At 37.6% G+C, this 20,802-nt stretch overlaps 1 protein-coding gene across 3 annotated transcripts in view; it reads right to left on the reverse strand.

The window, feature by feature from the left end:
- Nucleotides 1–11,320: 11,320 nt before the first annotated feature.
- ANLN (anillin, actin binding protein) overlaps nucleotides 11,321–20,802 on the reverse strand; it is a 50,591-nt gene continuing 41,109 nt past the window's right edge. For all 3 annotated transcript variants that reach the window (XM_031455181.2, XM_031455180.2, XM_010988086.3), the window contains 3 exons: nucleotides 17,513–17,620; nucleotides 13,758–13,930; nucleotides 11,321–12,677 (listed from right to left, as the gene is read on the reverse strand). In XM_031455181.2, the coding sequence (XP_031311041.2) occupies nucleotides 12,554–12,677; nucleotides 13,758–13,930; nucleotides 17,513–17,620 (405 nt within the window). In that variant the 3' untranslated portion in view covers nucleotides 11,321–12,553. The remainder of the gene's footprint in view (nucleotides 12,678–13,757; nucleotides 13,931–17,512; nucleotides 17,621–20,802) is intronic.

Below are 20,802 nucleotides of genomic sequence, written 5' to 3' on the forward strand. Positions count from 1 at the left end.
GCTGGCCAGGGGAGCACTTGAGAAATGAGGCGGTAATAGTCAATGGGAAAATGAATGCAAAAATGAGGATGTCAAGTTAGATGTCAAATTGATTAATTTTCTTTAGAGCAATAATACCATAATATTTGGGGCTATCTTCTTCCAGGTCAGACACACACACACACACACACAAACACACACACACACACACGCCCCATATCAGCTTTTCTAAGTTCACCTCTGACTCTGTGGGGCAATCAAAGGGTGGACTCTCATCACGTGTGCCTAGTTGGTCAGAGCAGTTACACTTCCCCCCCAAGAGCATTTTACCAGAAAGTAGCAAGATATTTAAAAATAAAAAATAGTTCAGTTATATTTTGGGTAAATATTTCTCCACACAGAGATAAAGAGCACTAATAATGCTTTTAAACTGAGGAATGCATGTGATTTAGTACTATTATCAGTTTATAGATAATAAAATTAAGGCTCAAATAAGTTAACATAACCGGCACCAGATAGTTCAGCTCTGGTCTGCCTTTCTACTACAGCAGAGAAATCTAATCAGGTAAAGACTATGTGTCTAATATAGGAAAATACCTACTTTTTGTCCTTAGAATTTCAATTAATTAGAAATTCAGTGACTTACTACAAGAACATAAGACTTTTCAGGTAGTAATCATATAGTGTTTCAAAAGCCAGTTTTCTTACCAAATGTGAAGGCTTTTCACAGCTTTATTTTTCCATAAAAAGACAGGTTTCCTACAGATTTTGAACTGGCCTGAGTATTTCTTGTCAGTCATAGTAACGTATCAGGTATGGCATAAGAAAGGAAACTCTTAGTGCGTAAGGAGAATGGTGCAGGTATCTGTGCCTTCTTCTTTAAAGAAAGAAAACATTAGCTTTTTTATTGTGTCTGTCAAATTCAACCAAAAGTCACGTTTGAAAAACCACCTGAAATTCTCTGAAACTTGTAAATAGGCAGAGAAGACCACAGGATGTTCTTAGAGTGTCATGCTGGGCTTAACTTCCTATTGATGGGGCTACTTCACATGTCCTTGGGGACGGAGGTTAATTTGTAGATTTTTGTTCAGTAGAGCTATAAATGACTTATGTTCAGTAGAACAGATAACCTCAAAGATAATAGTTTATTGCCCTGTTGGACATTAACCAGTTTGGAATCTAACCCAGCAATCTTCCAAACATTGCCTATAAATACCTTACTTGTTTAAATTGGTTTAGGTGTCTTCCCAGATCCCTCATTAATTATTGAGCTACAGAAAACCTTTGACATGCATTCATTTTATATTTATGAGCCATGATTTTTCCTTTTTGAAAATTATACTTTATCCGTCATTTTGTCTCCAGGGGAAAGTACGAGAAACTTGATGGGATAATTGCTGATTTGGGAACTGAAACACCTAGATTCTCTCACTTTCTAGCTGCTTGATCTTCAGCAAATCACACAAGCTCCCTGAGACTCAGCTTCCCCATCTGTTAAGTGGGAATGATAGCAGTGCCTCGTCCTCAGGGAAAAATAGTAGCTGTGAGGTTCAAAGATGGGAATGGAAAAGGCTTAGTAAGGGAACATTTTGTCCCTAAGTGAGAGTTTATCGACAGCTGTTAAGCATTTGTAACAAAGGCTGCTGGTTTCCATGAAGGGGAGCGGGTAAAAGCATTCCTCAGAGGTTTTGAATTTGAGAACTGAAGCAGAGAACTGGCCTATCATCCTCTGAACTGAAATAGGATGTACAGTTGCTCTTTAGAGGTAGAAATGTACAACTTTAGGGTCTTCACATTTTTGCCTGGGAGTTTGTTCAGTTAAACAAGAGAATGGTGATCTTTGCATCTTCACTTAAGTAAGCAGTCTAATCAAATCAGAGCAGAAGATAAATTCAGCAGGAGTCATTGTGTACTCCCTACAATCTCTCCGGCCTGTAGCCATGCTATCCAAAAATGTCTGTGTACATTTTTCAATTGTACTTTATACTTAGTTAAATGATCTAAATTCTTCTTTCTGTTTTTCATCCGATCTATTGGATACAACTTCAGTGAGACTCTCCTCCCAGCCAGATGCTGGTTAAGAGCTGGAAACATAGGCAGGAAGAAACCAATACCTGGCCTTACAGTGATTGGACACTGCTCACTAATTTATAATAAGACACCGTGGCTGCCAACATTTTTCCACCTCGGAAGTAGTACCCTTGCATAAAGAAACTCGAAGCTACCAAGCTATAAAGCCCAGTATGTGGCACTTATGACACTGTCACCCTCTTCAGGGACAGAGATGCTGATTCTAAACCAGAAGCATAAGCATAACCTGCCAGAAATCTGTCATCAGCTTTTTTTCGCAAATGGACTGTTGGGTTGTGAAAAGCCTTCCGCTTTTACTTCAGAAGGCGCTGAGCAACATAATAGGCTGAGGACTCTCAGGAGACACCGGGAGATGGTAGCCATAGCTTACTTCCTCATTAACTTTTGTGTTAAGGAACTGCACTTGGAAATGTAAAGTTAAGAATGGAAAACCCTGGTGGAAGGTATAGCTCAGTGGTAGAGAGTCTGCTTAGCATGCACAAGGTCTTGGGTTCAATCCCCAGTGCCTCCACTTAAAAAGAAAAAAATTTAATTAAAAAAATACATTAATAAACCTAATTACCACCCCCACCAAAAAAAGAAAGAAAAATACCCGCACAATCAGATAAGGTGTGTTTAGGTATCCAGATTATTTTCTCTGTAAAGCCAGATTGTTCCTTCTACCTGCAACTCTAAAGGAAAAGAGATTTCAATTCTAAAAACACAAACATTTGTCTCTTACTGGTGGCAAATACAAAGGACAGTGTCAAGTCCTTGCAGAGCAAAGATCACATCACAGTCAATAGGACATCGCCAGCAGTAGCCCGGGCAGGGTCCACCCCAACAGCTGTTCAGTAAGGGTTTGTTAACTGAATGAAGGAAAAACTGCCAACTCTTTCCAGAAGGGAAGTTATGTCAGAATTATTTTAAGTAAGGTAACCAACCACCTGGTTTTGTCTGGAACAGAGGGCTCTCCTAGGATTTTTCATGCTAAAACCAGGGAAGTCCTGGGCAAATCAAGACAAGTTGTTCACCCTCCTTAATGGCTTTCCAGGAATATCCAGGAGTCAACATTATGGCTCAGATGTTTTTGAACTGACTTGATGGGATTTAGTTGAATTAACAATATTTTAGGAATAAAGGAAATATTTCCCTTTGTTGAGTCCAAGAAATGCAGATAACCTTGCTGCTCAATCTGTAACACTGCTTCCTCATGTTCCTCCCTCTTCACCTGATCCACACCGATGCTGAGAACCTCTTTCCAAGCCACACACACCCTTGGGATGAAAAACTTGGGAAATCTGCCTTTGGCACTTTCATGACTACAGAAAACACAATTTGGAAATTTAGAATATGTGAAGAGTGAAAAAATGATGTCTGCAGCTCACTTTCAGACAGCAAACCAAAAAAAAATGGAAAGTTGCTCTCCATATAGATTTAACTTTAAATATATGTAAGTATATAGATAAAGGAAATACAGCAACAATGTTAACAACTATTGAATCTCAGTGGGAGGGAAATGAGTAAAATTCATTGTAACATTATTTCAATTTTTCTGCATTTTTTACTTTTTTGAAATTAAATGCTGAAGACTAGGGGAAGAGTGAATCTGAACTATAGATTGTTTTCAGCAAATGTCCATGAATTCCCGCTAAAGGTCTTATCTGTATTGACTTTGACAAAGTGATTTCAAATCACTTATTTATTTTGATAAAGTGATGTGTGCAGTGTGCATACATGCAGAGATTTCAAATGCACATTTTCCAAGGAGACGCTTCCACAGATAAAGGGTGGAGGTAAAGTGTAATACTTAGATATTGCTGGTAGATACCAGAGTGTTAAGTATCTGGGGTTTGGAGGCTATGGTCATGGATATTATTATAACTTTTAGCAAAACAATGTACTTCACTTTTACTTCAACAGCTTAGAAGAGCAAGCCAAGAGCCTGAGTTGTCATTATCAATATATACATTCATGTTGGCATGTGTATTTGTCTTAGGTTTGGCAACATATAACAGAAAACCCAAGGTGACAATGGCTTCAACCTACACAGGTTTATTATCTTCACATTAAAGAAGTTCAGAGATAGTCTAAGAAGGTGTGGTGGCATCACCAGAGATGATGCTTATTTTATCTCTATGCTTTACTCTGCTTAGGACACAGTCTCTATTCTCTTAATCCAAAACGGCTGCTGCAGCTCCAGTCATCATGCCTTTACTCTAAGGAGCTGGAAGGAGAAAAAACATTTGCTTAATTGTCTGTCCCTTTTAATGAGTCTTCCTTACATATCATTGACCAGAACTAACTCATATGGTCATAAGTCGATATGAAGAAGGTTAGGAGATGTGGTTTTTAATTTAGCTGAGCTTCAATTTGTTATGGCAGCAATAAAAAACTAATACACTGGGATCTTTCAAGAATCGGAACTTAAGAATTAAAAAGAAAAAAAGGAAAACCAGAGTCAAGATATGCCATGAGAGGTCTGACCCAGAAAGTCCCAAAACCTAAATAAAATTATTAAGGAGACAAGGAACTCAGAAAATGCAGAAGAGGAGATTATTGAAGAAACAGAGAAAAATGTTCTTCATTTGAAGGACATGAGTTCTCACATTACAAATGCCCAGCACAGTGGATGGGAAAAGACCCCACAAAGGCACATCATTTTCCTGAAATTTCATAACACTGGGAATAGAGAGAAGACCCCACAAAGCTTCCAGAGAGAAAAAACATGTCACATCAAAGGATGAAGAATCAGAATGGTTTTGGACTTCACAGCTGAAATGCTGGAACCAGGAGCCAATGGAACAGAGTCCTCAAAAGTTTAAGGAAAAACTCTGCCTAGCCTAGAATTCTGTAACTGGCCAAATTACCAGTGAAGTGCGATGGTAGACTAATGACATCAAACCAGTTAGCACTCATGAATGTACCTCCCAGCATTTTCTCAGATGCTTCACCAAAACCAGGACTTAAACTACGGGAGAGGAAAAGGTAGGCGCCATGAGGAGGGGAATGAGGGAGGCAGGAAGTGCTGGTCTTACAATGAGTTTTATAGAAATATCAGACCCTTAAAATTTAATTAAAATAAAAATCAAAAAATATGAACACTGCAAAAATATAAAAGTAAATAAATGAGAAACAGACTGAAGAAAATAACCTGGGGTAAGCTTAGTATATCAAATTCATACTGTCTGGCCTCAATTAATTCCAAGAGCTGGACCACAAATTTGGCTCCATTCTTCCAAGGTGCTGAGATAACACAATCAGCTGCAAGATTTATAGTGTCCATAGGACAAGCACACCACAGCTGTTCAACGGAAATGCAGCTTTTCCTAATACCTGAGACAAATTTCTCCTGTGGGTCCTCATACAAAGGACACTGTATCATGTTGTAGTCGGTGTCCTTGAAACTATCCCAGCAACATATACAACAGTAAATTTCCCATTTCTCTTTCTTATCATGTCCATCAAAATAGGCAGATGGCAAAAAATGGAAACACAATTTAGTGCAAGTGCCAGAGCCGAAGTACACGTTCCAAGCGGAACATTAAAAACACTTGTCCTTCAATCAGTCTTCAATGAGCATCGCTTCTCACAACATGGGATTTTTTTTTTTTTTTTTTGCGTCTCCACATTTACTCCAGGTTGAAGTTTAGAAACATGAGACAAATCAGGTTAGGCAGGCAAAGGGTCTGAGATTTTTATCCTACTTGCAGTGTAACCAGTTAGCTGGCCACAGTTTCATGAATACTTGCAGAAGACACAGTCCGTGGTTAGGGACAAAGGACTGTGTTCCTCACAGCAGTAACAGTAGTCAGAGCATCAGCATTTGTGCCGGTTCCCCAAGCCCCAGTTTCCATAGGACAATGCAAAGAGGGCCAGATGACACCTGCACGTACTCTGGGCTGCATTACAGGAGAGGAACCCTGAACTTAGGAAAGCTGTGTCTTTTATAATAAGCAGCATGTCTGCCTTTTGGACTCAAGAAAGACACTATCTCTATCTTCCAAGGTGGTAAGCAAACCTGTTCTTTGTTCCAGAGGCAGACACTTTATCTTCCAAGGCTTCTCACTATACAATGTCCTTGAAAAGATAGTCTAGAACAAACTTTTAAGATACGTGCAGATTGAGCAGAAATACCAAAGAACCATAGAAAACCTCTTGCCAAGAATGGGTGGATAGGAGGAATGACAGAAGGCAGGTTTCAAGAGGAAGTCTCAAGAGAAGACTGTGGAGTCCCAAAGAGAAAATCTATCCCAAGCCTCAACAAGACATGAGGTTCAGGTCGTAACAGTGGTTGCCACTGGTACAAACAGTTGGAGCAGAAAGGGGACCTGCACTGTATGGAACAGAGTCCAGGGCGGCCAGATGTACCGAAGGGCTCGTGGCAGGGTCATCACTCAGGGAAGTCCCAGGAAATCTACACAAACATTATAAAGATTTAACCTTGCCCCTTGCACCAGTGGCAGAGCCTGACGTAGAGAAGGAGAAACAGCACAACTTGCTGCCGTCTTCAGAGTCATGTAGAAGAGGAAGATGACTTTTCAGGTCACCTCACTGCCAGCGATGAGGTTACGTTTCAATGAAGTAAGGGAAGTGACTCCATCATGTATACAACTGGGGTGCCCCAAACCACCAGGTCACACTGACTAGGTAACTATGGAATTTTCTAGGACTCAACATGTTTTTTTGCTGTATTATGCATACCACATGCTCAGGTCTTCAATCCATTCTGTCTCCAACCTCACTTACCAGCAAATCCGGCCTTCATCTCATCTCCATCAAGAGGTCCATGGATTCCCTACTGAGTATCTTCCATGGCACCAGCCTCGGTAATCCCCTCAAAACATTTACCTGCCTCTGGAATGGCAACCCCTGGATCCACAGATACCACAGCAAGATGTGGGGATACACTAAGAATCTTGAGTTTGCATCACCTCTCCCTCACAGCTTTGAGGAAGTGAAAGAACACAGAGGCTGCATTTCAATTGGTCAATGACACACGACAATGTCCTGGGGTGAATCTGACCCTCAGGCTGATGTGTGTGTCCTGTGACATATGGGGAGCATCCTGAGCATTTGTAAGATCATGGAAATAACTCATGGCTTTTCTCAGATCAGCTGTAATCTCTGTTCATATGTAACCCAAGTTACCGAGCAATCAATTTTTGAAAGTAACCTACTTTGAAAATATTCATATTCATGTATATTCACAAATATATTGTATATACAAATATTCACAAATAGCTGAGTTATTTGAACGTAACTTGCACACATCCTGATTCTCCACCCTGAAATATTTTAACATGCGTTTCCTAAGAATAAAAACCATCTGCTAACTAACCACAGTACTGTTATCACACTTTATTAAGACAATTAACACAATTTACAATTGTGTAATTAAGACAATTAACAATAATCCCAAAATGTCATCCAATATTCTCTCTATATTCATATTTCCCTAAATGTGGGAAGCTTTTAATCTTCATTTGATGTCTGATATCTTTTTCTATTGTTTGAATCTTTTTATATATGTATGCATTTCTTCTACATATATTAAAAAAAGTAACTTGGGAAGGAAAGCAAGAATCTAAGAGATGACGAAAAAAATTCCCTGTTGGCCTGATCATGGGTCCTGGTGTTCAGTCTCCCACAGTAACAACAAAATGAATTCTGAAGGAAAGCACAACAACCTTAACTGACTGCCCATCTAGAGTAGGGATATGTCCATCATGGGAGGGCGCTGGGGACCTGACTTTTTTATTAGTAGCATTTTCCAGTTTCAATGGTACAAAAACTCCCATTATGGTGAACTTCGAATTACCAGTTTGACATCACTGAACACGCAGTTGGAAGAAATGGCAGCAATTCCCAGTAGGAGTCGGTCTTAGCACATCACAAAATGTGCCTCCCAAACTCCTCTCTTCTAGATTGAGCCTCATATACAGCAGGCTGTGGGATCTGATGGTGTTAGAATGAGCCTGAGGGAGACACTACAACCTGTAACCAGAAGATGAGGAGATATTCTCCCTATGATGCTTATTTTCAAATGCACTGTGGGAAGTGGAGTCAAGCAAACTGGAAATGGTTTATCAGCCCCAGAGGACACGTAACATTTCTAAGAACTGAGCAAAATAATAGGTAATATGGAGCTTGGCAGTATTCCCATAAGAATAAATTTTCCATACCCTCGAAGTCTTCATCTTTCCAGCCTGGAGTCTCACATTTCGGTAAGCTTCATCTACTACATCCAAACCTCTGAATTTTGTGAAATACGTATTTTTAAAAATTACTTCACTCACATAAAAATCTAACTTTTGGAAGAAAGCAGAGTAAGTCCATTTTGCACTTTTATAGAAGTAAAAGTTGTTTTCACTCCTCAAGGAGGTCTTAAAAGCAAGAAGAGATGTTAATTGAGGGCAAGCAATTCTAAAATTGTATCATTACTGTTACTTTCTCCCTGAAAAAACTTCAGTAAATACCATGAAGTGCTATTCGTTGCCAAGGGAATTTCTAGACACTTTTAAATCTCAACAGCCCCTAACTTCAGATGGCACAAACAGAAATCTTGGTGTTGGGAAGACGACTAGCCGAATCAGATTTACATCTGCCTCTGTCCTGATCTTCTTGGGCAGCTAACGCCACAATAAACAATCACTGCCACCTGTTAGAAATTTACTCTTTGCCTTTTTACCGATCGGATGCCCTCATGTTTACCGTCTTAATGCTCCCAACAGATTATGTGGTAGGTACTAAAATATTCAATTTGTAGCTGAAGAATGCTCAGCTAATGAAGGAACTGAGTGTAGGTGCAGCCACATGTAAAGGAACATTAATCTCCCTAACATATAATCTTACAACTCATACAATAAGAACAAGTGAAATATGGACAAATGACACAAATATGGAATTCACAAATGAAGCAATACATAGGACCAATCAACACATGGAAAGATGTTCGAAAGCACTTCAATCTACCCAAATTGCCTAAGCAGTTAGGAAAAAAAAACCTCACCAGTTTTGTGGACACTTTTTGATAGAATTAAAGAAAAAATGTATTTCATAAGAGAGAGGATGGTTTCAATTAACATGATTAAAGCCCATAAGATGTGCCTGAGCACTCTGGAAATTATAGACTGTTAAAACTCCATCTGTGGGACCAAGAATGGAATGGATACATTTCTCCCTGTTCCTCCCTCTAAGCACAGCCAAAGCCCCGGGCATCGGAATTTACGGATTCATGACGCAAGACTCCTGAGAGTCACACAAGCTGTATTACTATTATCAGGCACAAAATGGTAGTGTTTCCATACCTATAGGCTCCCTGCTGTGTGAGATCTCCCAAACCCCATGTGAGAGCTCATCTATTACTTGTCCAGTGTGGGAATATTGTAGACTCCCTGCTTAGGCAGTGCCTTGATTGCTTGTGTTCTTGAAATTATAAGTAAAGCTTTATATGGATAAGATCTCTGATGCGTGCAAGTCTGATCTAAGACTGATCCTGTGTTAGTTAGCAAGTTGCCAATCAAGAAGGCTCTAGCAGTTTCTGTTTTCACCAAAAATATGAGTTTCTCACCAAGACTGACTAGATTCTACCATCTGAGTGGCCATAACTCATTGCCATTTAAATTTGTATTTTTGTTTATTAATACTATTTTTACATGTTTGCTGACTCTTTGAATTTGTGTATATATGTATGCATTTTCTGCTATATTATTTGCCCTTCTTTTTTTAAAGAATTTATATTGTTTATTTAAAAATTAAGAGAAAAAAGGCTAAAGGGGTGGAAGGAAGAAAACAGATTAAGAGAATAAATATAGATATCTTATTTGTCCTTCTTTTTTTAGGTTAATTTTTCTTTTTCTCATTAATCTGAAAAACATCATAGTGTAATGATGAAGTATGTGGATTCTGGGTTCAAATCCTGGTCTGTCACTTGCCTATGGCCTTAGAAAAGTTACCTAAGTTCTAGGTTTCCTCATTTGATGCCTATTTCATAAGGTCATGTGAAGATTATACGAGACAATGCATGCAAAATACCAAGAGTATCACCTGGTACATAGTAGATGCCCAAAGGATGCCAGCCAGTCATAGGAGCGCTTCATATATTTTACATATTAATTTTTTGATTATTGAATACATTGTGAATATTTTCTCCTAGTCTGGTGATTATGTGTTAACTTTGCCTAAATTTTGTTTAAATTTGTCTGGAAGGAAATCTCTCATGCAATCAAATCCGTCATTCTTTCCCTCTGTAGATTTTGTTATAATTCATTATTCATCCAAATCATTTTATTGAATTGACGACTCCAGATTTCAGTTGTTTTCTTTAACCTGCTTTGTGATTTTTGCGGTCGAATCCTAAGACCCTTCTTTGGTCTCAGCAGACGTGACTCTTGTATTTCTCTCATAGAAGACACTCATCAGCCACTCCTTTTTCACTTTTTCCCTAAAGATCATGTTCTTTCTGTTCTTGCTTCTCTTTCCACATCATACTCCCTGGATGATCTTATCAACTCTAATGGTTCCAATAGTCCCCCTAAGCAGACGACACTGAAATCTTCAGAGCAGTATTTCCCATTGTTTACAAGGTATTTCCAACACATGTTCCACAATCACCTTAAATTTCTTCTAAAACTGAGCTTTACATAAAGCCTCTATACCTATACTAAAATGCAATGTTCGCTAAGGGATACGGTTGTGCTTTTTTTCTTTAACTTACAACAAACAGTATGTATGGAATTTTTTTAATGAACAGACGAGCTGAAATATGTTGATGTAATATGCATAGAATCTCTCTAGGAAGACACCCCAAAACTGGCAAAAGTGGTTGTGACAAGAGGAACACACTTTTGACTTTAACTTCTTTGCTCTGTGTCTTTCGAATTTTATATAACAACATGTAATGCCTGTTCAAAAATAAACACAAAGCTACAAATAGGTAAAAGGGACCCTCTCTCCTCAATCCCGCCAAGAGACCTAGTCCCTATTTTGGTGATGATACTCATCCACTCAGTCTCTGCTAAGCCCTTGGGAACCACCCTCCATCTCCTCAAATGTGCATCCAAGTACCTTATTCTGTTGAAATGCCTTAGAAATGGATGCTTTGTCCACCTCCTCATTCAACAGTGACTCTAAGAACACACAGTGAGCTGAGCGCTGGGCTGGAGGTAAAGAGATGAACGAGACACAAAGTCGTACAGCCCCCTCGAGAAGCCCCTAGGGGTGCAGGGAGGCACAGCGCACATTTTAATACTATTTCTTAACTAGCTGATTCCTTAGGCCATTTGCAAGTATTTATTTAGGTAAGAGATCATAAAATATACTTCTGTAATACACATATGAAAAAACACATTTGAATGAAAAATAAAATGACAGGAGGTGACAGTATTTAGTGTTTATAAATGAGACCATCAATAACTTTAACAATTCAGAGAAGAAATTCGAAGTGTTCTTAATGTTGAGACCATGCTTTACAATATTTTATAATTAAAAAAAAAGTATTAGGCTTTTAAATGTAATACATGACTTTACAGCTTTTCAAGTGATTTTCTTAATGGGTTTCTAGACACTGTTGTATGTGGATGTGGAAAAAGAAAAGACAAGAACTTTGGCAAGCAAAGTATTAGTCCATAGCAGCTTGGTAAAGTTCAGTTTTCTTACATAACGATTCTTCAGTTTATATTTGTTCTTGTTACAGGAGCAGAAAGAACTAACTTGCCATGTATATTTGAGGAGTCTGTAAGCTATATAGCAAAAATAGTTATTTTTAAAAGCCTGTATTCCATGAAAATGTGCACCACACAGCATCTAAAATAACTGAGTAAATGTAAACCATGTGATTATTAAGTCTTCTAAATAAAATATTCAACCCCAAATCTCACACAATATCCCATATGTCCACATCTCTTATCTGAAGGCAGCCTTAAGCTTTAAACTAATATATATTTGCTATTTTGAAAAAGTTGTTCCCTCCATTACTAAAAATGCTTCTGTGATGTCCCTTAGAATTTTTTTTTCAGTCCTCTAGTAACAAGATATATCATGATCAATAAGTGACCACAACCTTAGAAAACAGTACCGAGGCCAGAGAAAGGATGGTCAAGTTGGAGGTTTCTGTCTCCAATCCTGGAAGACTCTTCTACTTTGAGACCCACAGCTCCAAGAAGACAACTCAAAATTCCTTATTTAAAAAAAAAAATTTTTTTTTATCATGAATAACTGAATAATTAGATTTCTAGGAAAATGAGGTTTTTAAATTAAAATTTAGCAAAATTGACTACAATAAATTTTTTCTTCCAATCATTTAAGAATAATAACAAAAGAGAAATCAGGTGAAATTTTACATACAAAAGATATAAATACTGCATAAAATGTAGTGAATGAATATTGGCACATACCCTTTCGCATTTAAAGCATAAAATGCAATCAGCAAATTTGATGCTCTTAACATACATTTATGACACAGGTCAGAAAACCTCTATGTGACATGGAAGTGTCCCACACTTTAAGGCTTTCCAATAGGTTTATAGCAAGCATCAGGTTGCCAGAGGCGAATATCAACAAGAACTTGATTGAGTTTTTGCATCCAGAGATCCCGCTCTTCTTTGGTATCTGCAGACAGCCAGTTCCTACAGGAATAAACAAAAATGTCAGGAACTTTTCCCCTATCCCATACCTCCATGTACGTTTGCTCAGAGGGAGCCTAAGTAGTAAAATGAGTAACTCATTACTATCTTTCTTTTTTTTTCATTACCGCCTTTTAATGGATGCTTATTAAGCGCCCCATAGTGAGGTGCTTCCCCAATTACAATCAGATTGGTTAGCTGAACCATAATTCACATTGATGATATTTGGGAAATGATGGACTTTCACACCAAAGACAGTACCTATCTTTTACAGGTGATCTGGCTGGGCAATTTGGTGGTGCAGGACAGCCACTGGTGGGCCCTTCCTAGAAAAGCAAGTGTGCCCCAGGCCTGAATGTGGGAGCCCCCCAGGCACCTCAGACTCGGGCTCCCTAAGAGCTGGAATCACAGGCTCATGGACCCTCACCTGGCTTTATAGGTAATACTATTTTGTACTGTCTCGCCTTATTTTTGTCTTACTGTGTTAGCAGAGCAAGGTATTTACGATAAATGATCTGAAGATCCTAAGGTGTCGCCTATCCTAACCTCTCTGTTCACATCAGGACTCTCTTCTTTGCATCCTTATTTAGCTACATCTTATATCTAAGTTTAGGTTTAACCAAAAAAGTGACACTCCCAATAGTTTATTCTGTTCATCTCCAACCATAAATTTGCAGAGAGAATGACATTGTTTTTATAAGTCACCTGATAAATTGAGAGCATTTTGGGGATGGCAAGGAAGGGATGTGTCAAGTCCCTAAGTAATACTTGACTTCTCAATTACACATGAAATCTTCAAACTTAACCCAAAGAATATTAGCTAAACTGCCTTGAAAAAGGCTCCACTGTGAGTATACGGGAAAACAGGATTAGCTACGATATAACTTGAATGCCGTGCTTTTCTTAACTATATTAATATAGATATTAGATTGCTCTCTGACTAATGTGTGTGTGGTTTGTTTTCTCATTCAGACCATACCCTCTTTGAAGACAAGGACCATCTCTGATATTTCTTACAGTGGTTAAGAACATAGTCGGCAATCAGTTACTTAGCTGACAGAAAATGTACAGCCTAATACATACTTGGTGACACAGAGTGTGTCCCTGCATTGGCTGACCAGAGTCTCTCGGTCATCTTCTCTTTGTGGTCGGACAGTAATTAATTCAAAAGTGTTGCGTCTCGCACAAAATTCTCTGTTGGCTGGTTCTATCTGACGACTGGTACAATTGGCCAAATTTAATCTTCCTATGGGATTCTATGAAAACAAATTTTTAAAAAACACAATTAGTAGAAAATAAACAAGACCATTTAAGTCAGTAAGCATCAAGCAGTATTCAAGTTGGCACAAACTGAAAGTTAAAAAGCCATTAATTTAAAAGTTAAAATCTAATTATGTGAGTTTAGAGAAACATATTTAATATTTATTATTGTTCTTTTGCTGGACATAAAAATAAAACCAACAATGTTAACTGGAGATCTCAGCCAACTTACAAAACAAACTCTTTGTTATGGAAAACTTTAGATTAAAAAAAAACAACAGCATAATGAACTTCTCTATATGCATCACTCAGCTCCAAAAATGAGAAACACACATTCAACCACCTGATAGCCCACTCACTTCCTCCCTTTCTATGAACAGAAACCCAGACATCTTATTTCACCTCTAAATATTTTCTATGCATCTCTAAAAGATAAGGCCAAGCAATTACTTTGGATTTTCAGAAGCTACATGATTCCTAAGGGACAAGAGTTGAAGATAAAAATTTGAGACTAAATGATCCTGAAAAATGGGAAAAGGGACAGGTATGGGCACAAACAATTTAGAGACAGCCAACAGAAGTGTAACTCTGTTAGTAATTTAAAAAAAAGTTAGAATGAAATACACCATTTTAAAACATTAGATTGGCCAAGTCTGGAAAGAATGGTAATAACTTCTGTTGATTGGTTGGGAGGTAACAGAAACTCTCATACACTGCTAGTCAAAGCACAAAATGATCTATTACTGGTAGATAATTTGATAACAACAATCGAAAAACACTAAAAAAAGTGACAATGAATATATGTACGTTCATGTATAACTGAAAAATTTTGCTCTACACTGGAATTTGACACAACATTGTAAAATGACTATAACTCAATAAAAAAGTGTTAAAAAAAACATTCAAAACGGGCATATTCTGATTCTACAATTTCACGTAAAAGAAACATGCTAAGCAAATATGCAGGTGCACAAAGATGTTTAGATAGGTGTAGTCACTGTTTTTTCATAATAGTAAAAAGTTTGAAACAAATAAACGACAGTAATAGGGGACTATTTAAACAAACAGTAATGTTTCCAGAAAGTACGGCAGACAAACAGCCTGAAAGACCTCCCATAACCCCCCAAATGCTAGATAAATAAACTCACAAGAACGTAAAAGACACCTTCAAGGGCCAAAATCAGCGAGGAAGAGAGAGTGCAGGGTGGTGAGCTAGCCTGAAACATGGCTTCACAGGGGTATTTACCAGTGTTAGGAAGCAGCAACCTGGACTCATACGGGTGAAATGATATAATATAGTCTGATATCAGCTTTAAAACAGCTCAGCAAAACAAGAACAAAAGAGTATGCATGTTGTGGAGAGATAAATGAAACATGAAAATTAATTATTGTTGAAGCTAGGAGTCTATTATACTATCTCTCTCTGTCTTGTGTACATTTGAACATTTCAATTATAAAAAGTTAAATATATGGGTACATATATTTCCCCACGTGCACACGTGCGCACGTGTGTGTGTAAACAGCAAGGGCCAAGAATAAGTAATATATTACTGAATGAAACTACAAGTTAAGAGACTTGCCTTACCAGACATTAAGATTTATTTTAAAATTATGGTAACTGAGACTGAGAAATAGAGACCAAAGAAAACAGAATAGAAATCTAAACCTAGACCTATATATATAATGATATTTTGATACATGCCAGAAACAGCATATGGATTAGTGGGGAAGGGATGGACCATTCAATGGTGCTGACATAACTGGGTTTTCAAATGTGGGGGTGGGGGGTTGGGGAAGGATCAATTCCAGGTAAATTAAATGAGAAATGTAAAATTTTGTAACTAGAGTAGGGATGGTTTTCTTATGTAAGACTCAAAAAACCAAATGATAAAGCAATAAATTGACAAATTTGATTATCTTAGCATTAAAAAAATCTGTTTATGAAAAGATACTATAAAGATAAATTAAAACCTATGCCAAGCAAAAGAACAGGGAAATAAACGGCCAAAACACATAAGAAAAGATGCTTACTCTTAATTCATAATCAAGGAAAATCAAAATAAAAACATAGTGAGATAACATTTCACACCTATCATATTGACTGAGTTCAAAAGGCTGACACACCAAGTGCTGGTGGGATGTGGAACACTGAGAACTCTCATATACTCCTGGTGGGAATGGAACATCGTACAACCACTTTCCAGAATCACTGGACAAAATCTAGTTAAGTTGAAAATGTGCGAAACTCTACAAACCAGCAATTCTGCTACTACACACAAACCCAAGAAAGAGCTCTAATTCATGTTATGTAAGAAGCTAAGTCATAGCAGAGCTGCTTATAATAGCCACAATTTGGAAATAATCTAAGTGTCCATAAATAGGAGAAGTGGATAAATTAACTGTGACACATTCTTACAGCGGAATACCTGAGTACAGAGAAAGATGGCTGGAGCTCTATGAACTAAAGCTACATGCACCAGTCTAGCCTAATTTCACAAACCATGGTGATTCAAAACATGCAAGTTGCAGAACAGCATATGCAGTATGATATTATTTGTAAAATGTTTCAAAATACGCAACTGCAGTAACATATACCACTTAGGAATATGTACATATATAACAAAAATTTAAGGAAATACATGAGAACAAAACTATTTCAGGATAGGAGTTATCTATGAGGGAGAGACAATTACATAGGGAGCATCAACTGCACTGATAACACAAAGGCTGACAGAAATTACTTGTTTTTTAATGTCTTTTTGAATAGTCTAAATATTTCACAATAAATTTTTAAATAAAATTTTACATGGCTACAGTGTAATACACATAGATATTTAATGCAATATCACAGATGAATTTGTATTGATGTGAAAAAATGTCAGGATATATTATCAAGTAAAATCAAGTTATAAAAAATGATACTTTATTTTTTAAGTTTAAAGAAGATTCATAAATGGATATATAATTATATATTTTAAAAATTTAGAAGGATACACAACCAAAATATAACAGTAATTGTCTCTGTTGTGGATGATTTTACTTTGTAATTCTGCTTACTTCTATTTTCCAGTTTTTGGATTAAAAAAAAAAACACCTGAGCAATAACATTAAATTCTTTAAAAACTAGATGCAATTTGTTACATAAAATCTTATCAAATTTTAGAAACAAAATCAAAACCACTGTGTTCCTATGGTAGCTTTCTATTACTGTTTTATCTCAGATTTAGGTAAATCAACTGTTAATAAAATACAAAAGTGAATGTAACGTATTTCTGACTAAAAATGTCAATTAAAAACATTACGAAACTTCCAGGAAAAAGAAAAATATATGTCTTAAGGTATTTTCAGAGTGGTCAAATCAAAGGAAATGGATAAGATGTAAAATTTTTAAACAAATACACATACATGCACACCCACACTCATTCACTAGTCTTGCAACAAGAATGTTTTTAATGGTTCAGTAAATATACTCAAAGGGGAATTTGGGTGGGTGATGGGGGCCACAGGGAACACTTGCATAAAACATTATCTGAAAGTCAATCAGGGTTTTCACTACTGATCAACAATATTAATATTACCTTTCGTTTCTCATCATCTGGGTAAGTCCAATAAGAAATACAGTTTCCAGAAAGAACACACCATCTTCGATGCCAGGCACCAAAACCACTAACATCTTCAAATATGGTCTGGAAAAGTCAATGAAATACTGACTTCAGAAACTTGAGGATCAATTACATGTTTTCTATACATTAAACTTCAGTATGCTGACATATTTCATACTTCAAAATCTACTTGCATGCTTTTCATCATCTGCTTTATCTTAGTAATGGAAATCACTGGTTGCTCATATGCAGAAATTTGCCTACATTTTCAACATCGTCTATAAGCATACAGCATGTAAGAACTTTCAGATATTAACCAAATAAAGACTTTAGACTTTTTAAAGCATGGTGTCCCTAACTAAATGCTCCTTAAATAAAAGTACTTCAAGTTTTGGAGAGTAAAATATCAGAATATCATACCTTATATATTGGGAAAAAACTAATGATAGCATGTTAAGTTAGACTTATCTTAATATGGAAGATGGTATTTAATTCAGGAGAACAAAACAGGATCAGAAAAGAGTCAACTCATGATTGTAAGCCTTGAGAGAGCACTGTGATAAACATCAGAACTCCCCATCTCCTGCTGAGCCTTCAACCACACGAGGAAATAGCAGTCAGGTGGTCAGTCAGCTCATGCATCTGGAATGTAAGTTACATTCTAACTAATGGAAGGCGAAGCAATCCTGTTGTTAAGGACAGGATTCTGGAATAGGTAACTAACAACATGTGTTTTTTCCATAGAAGTACTTTTACTTAAGCCATATAAGTAGAAGCTGCTTTTTCCTCCCACTATTTTTTAGTTGTACTCATAATGGAGCCCTAACTTATATGAAAGTCCTTAGTTTTAATTAAAAAAAAATTCCTATTAAGAACTGTTATGTTAAAGAATGAGGCAAGGTAAAAATGTAATAATGCTATAGATTTGGCGCTGGCAAACTTTCTGTAAAGGGCAAAGATTTGAGACTTTGTGGGCCATACAGGTCCTGTCACGGCTATTCACTTCTGCTGTCACAGTGCAAAAGCAGACAGAGACAATATGGAAACAAACGGGCTCAAGTCCCAGTAAAATTCTGTATAAACAAGCAGCGGGCCATACTTTGCTGACCCCTATCATAGATAATCCAAAGGCATCTTTGTGTTTGGTTTCAGAAAGCATTAAGGCTTTTCCACCTTCCAATGGCTCAACTAAGCCTTACACCAACCCTCTGATGGTGGGAAGTACACTCCTTCTGTGTGAATTTACCACTAGGTGACTTGAGTTAGGAGTGCAATCGCTGGCCATGGGGGAAGTTACTTTGTGTGGAGAAGTGCTTCCACGATAGAATGAAACCTCAAATTTGTTAGCCTGATTAATTAGCTAATGAGCTTACTCCATGTGTCCTCTTGCCCCACCTTTTTTTTCTCCTCCTGTTCACCCTCTTTCCTCCCCACCAAATGCTTTCTCTAGGCAACATTACTCATAGCCACCCAAGGGAGAAAGATAGGAATCTTGTTACTTCAGGCTCAAGCACAAAGTTAGTATAAATGACTCACCAGCGCCCACATGTGTTTATATTCACCTTTTACATCATACAGATAAATAGAAAAGGAAAAATTTGATGGATAAAGATAATACAAGTTATGATTACACTCTATTATAATCAAAGAAGAATCACAAGAGGATGGTGTTTTCATTTTTACAGCTGAGAAAACTGAGGGCCAAGGAAATTAAATGACAACACACAATCACAAAGCAGAACTGGAATCTTCTAGCTAATCCAGAATGTACTTCTCTTGCTGCTCATCAGTCTTGGCAGAGCTAGACTAGCACCATTTTAGCATCATTTCGCTAGTTTCTCTCGTTGGTCGTCTCCTTCCAGCTGTTCCTGGCACATCAGGAAGGAAAACTGAACCAAGCGACTTTAATTTCAATGACTACCTCTATTTTTTATAGAGGTTAGAAGTAATTAAAAAGCGTTGGTTAGACAGGGGACAGAAGTCATTCTGGGGAATCCTGAGCAATTTTTTTGCCACATTTCTGTAAGTGTGGATGTGACAGGAACACTCTATAGGATTCAAGACAGAGTAAACCTGAAGAGATCTCTCTAAACTAGTTAATAGCCCAGCTCAAAAATTAAATAGCTCAAACATTATAGGCAAATGAACCAGCTGCCCTAGGTGCTAAAGGTATCTATGATAAAATACGGAAATACTTACATTAAAAGAAAAGATCAGGTAAACAGTGCCTTCAAGTCAAATTTATAAAAACGCTTTTCCAAGAATATCTAGTGCCACCTGCTGGATTTACATGTGAAAAAAGTCTGATTTACAGTCACCTTGGCCACCTGAACTTTCTGTACAGTCTAGCTCTTCTTTCTGTAGCCTTTGACAGCAATGGCAAATTGCTCTGTGGTATCCTTTGTATAGGTCAAATTCTTGCCTCACAAAGAAAATCAAAGCTATTAGATTTTCTCTACTTCTTGCACCACACCCACAATCTTCTGTGTATTCTGCACACATACCTTTCTCCTCTGATAATGGAAAAGGTAGAATCTGTATAAGATCAACCCCATGAACCATGACACGGGTCTTATTTGTTCTCACTCTCATGACCTTGTTCCACGTATTAGTCCTTAAACCTAACGCTCGTTCCCCTCTACTTTCCTCTCCTTTCAACCTCTTTGGCCCTACTAAAAAGCTACCCATTTGAATGTAAAAATGCTCAAGTCTCTGTCTTAAAAGTGTCAACAAAATCCTTCTTTCACCCTACGTGGCTCTGTAAGTACCACACTCTTCACTCCTTTGCGGCCAAACTTTGTTTCAAACAGTTGCTGTACTCCCATTCCTCACCCTCCACTCCGTTTGTAAACATTTGCAATCTAGCTCCTGCTCTCACCAAGACTAGAATGACCACCTCATAAATAGTCCGACAGTCTCTAATAGATCCTTACCTAACCTGACCACTCCCTCTTTCAGACTCTCTTCTCCTGGCAGTCATGACACTGAATTCTCCATTGCCCTCCCTGTAGTCTCCCTCGAGAGCTTCTCCTTCTAGGTCTGTGGCTTAAGTGTTAAGTGTTCTCCTGGTTCTGCTTTACCCAACTTCGCCTAAGCTTCCATTACTGTCTCTCTGCTGCAGATTTCCAAATCTTCATCTTATCTCAAATGTCTATCTTGTGCTCCAAACTCGAACCTTTGAAACATGTCTTTTGGCATCTAAAATTCAAGTTGTTTAAAACTTAACTCATTAAAACTTCCTATCTTTGGTGGGGATTGACTAATGA

The sequence above is a fragment of the Camelus dromedarius genome, chromosome 7 (genome assembly GCF_036321535.1).
Source record: "Camelus dromedarius isolate mCamDro1 chromosome 7, mCamDro1.pat, whole genome shotgun sequence".
In the NCBI taxonomy this organism is placed as follows: Eukaryota; Metazoa; Chordata; class Mammalia; order Artiodactyla; family Camelidae; genus Camelus; species Camelus dromedarius.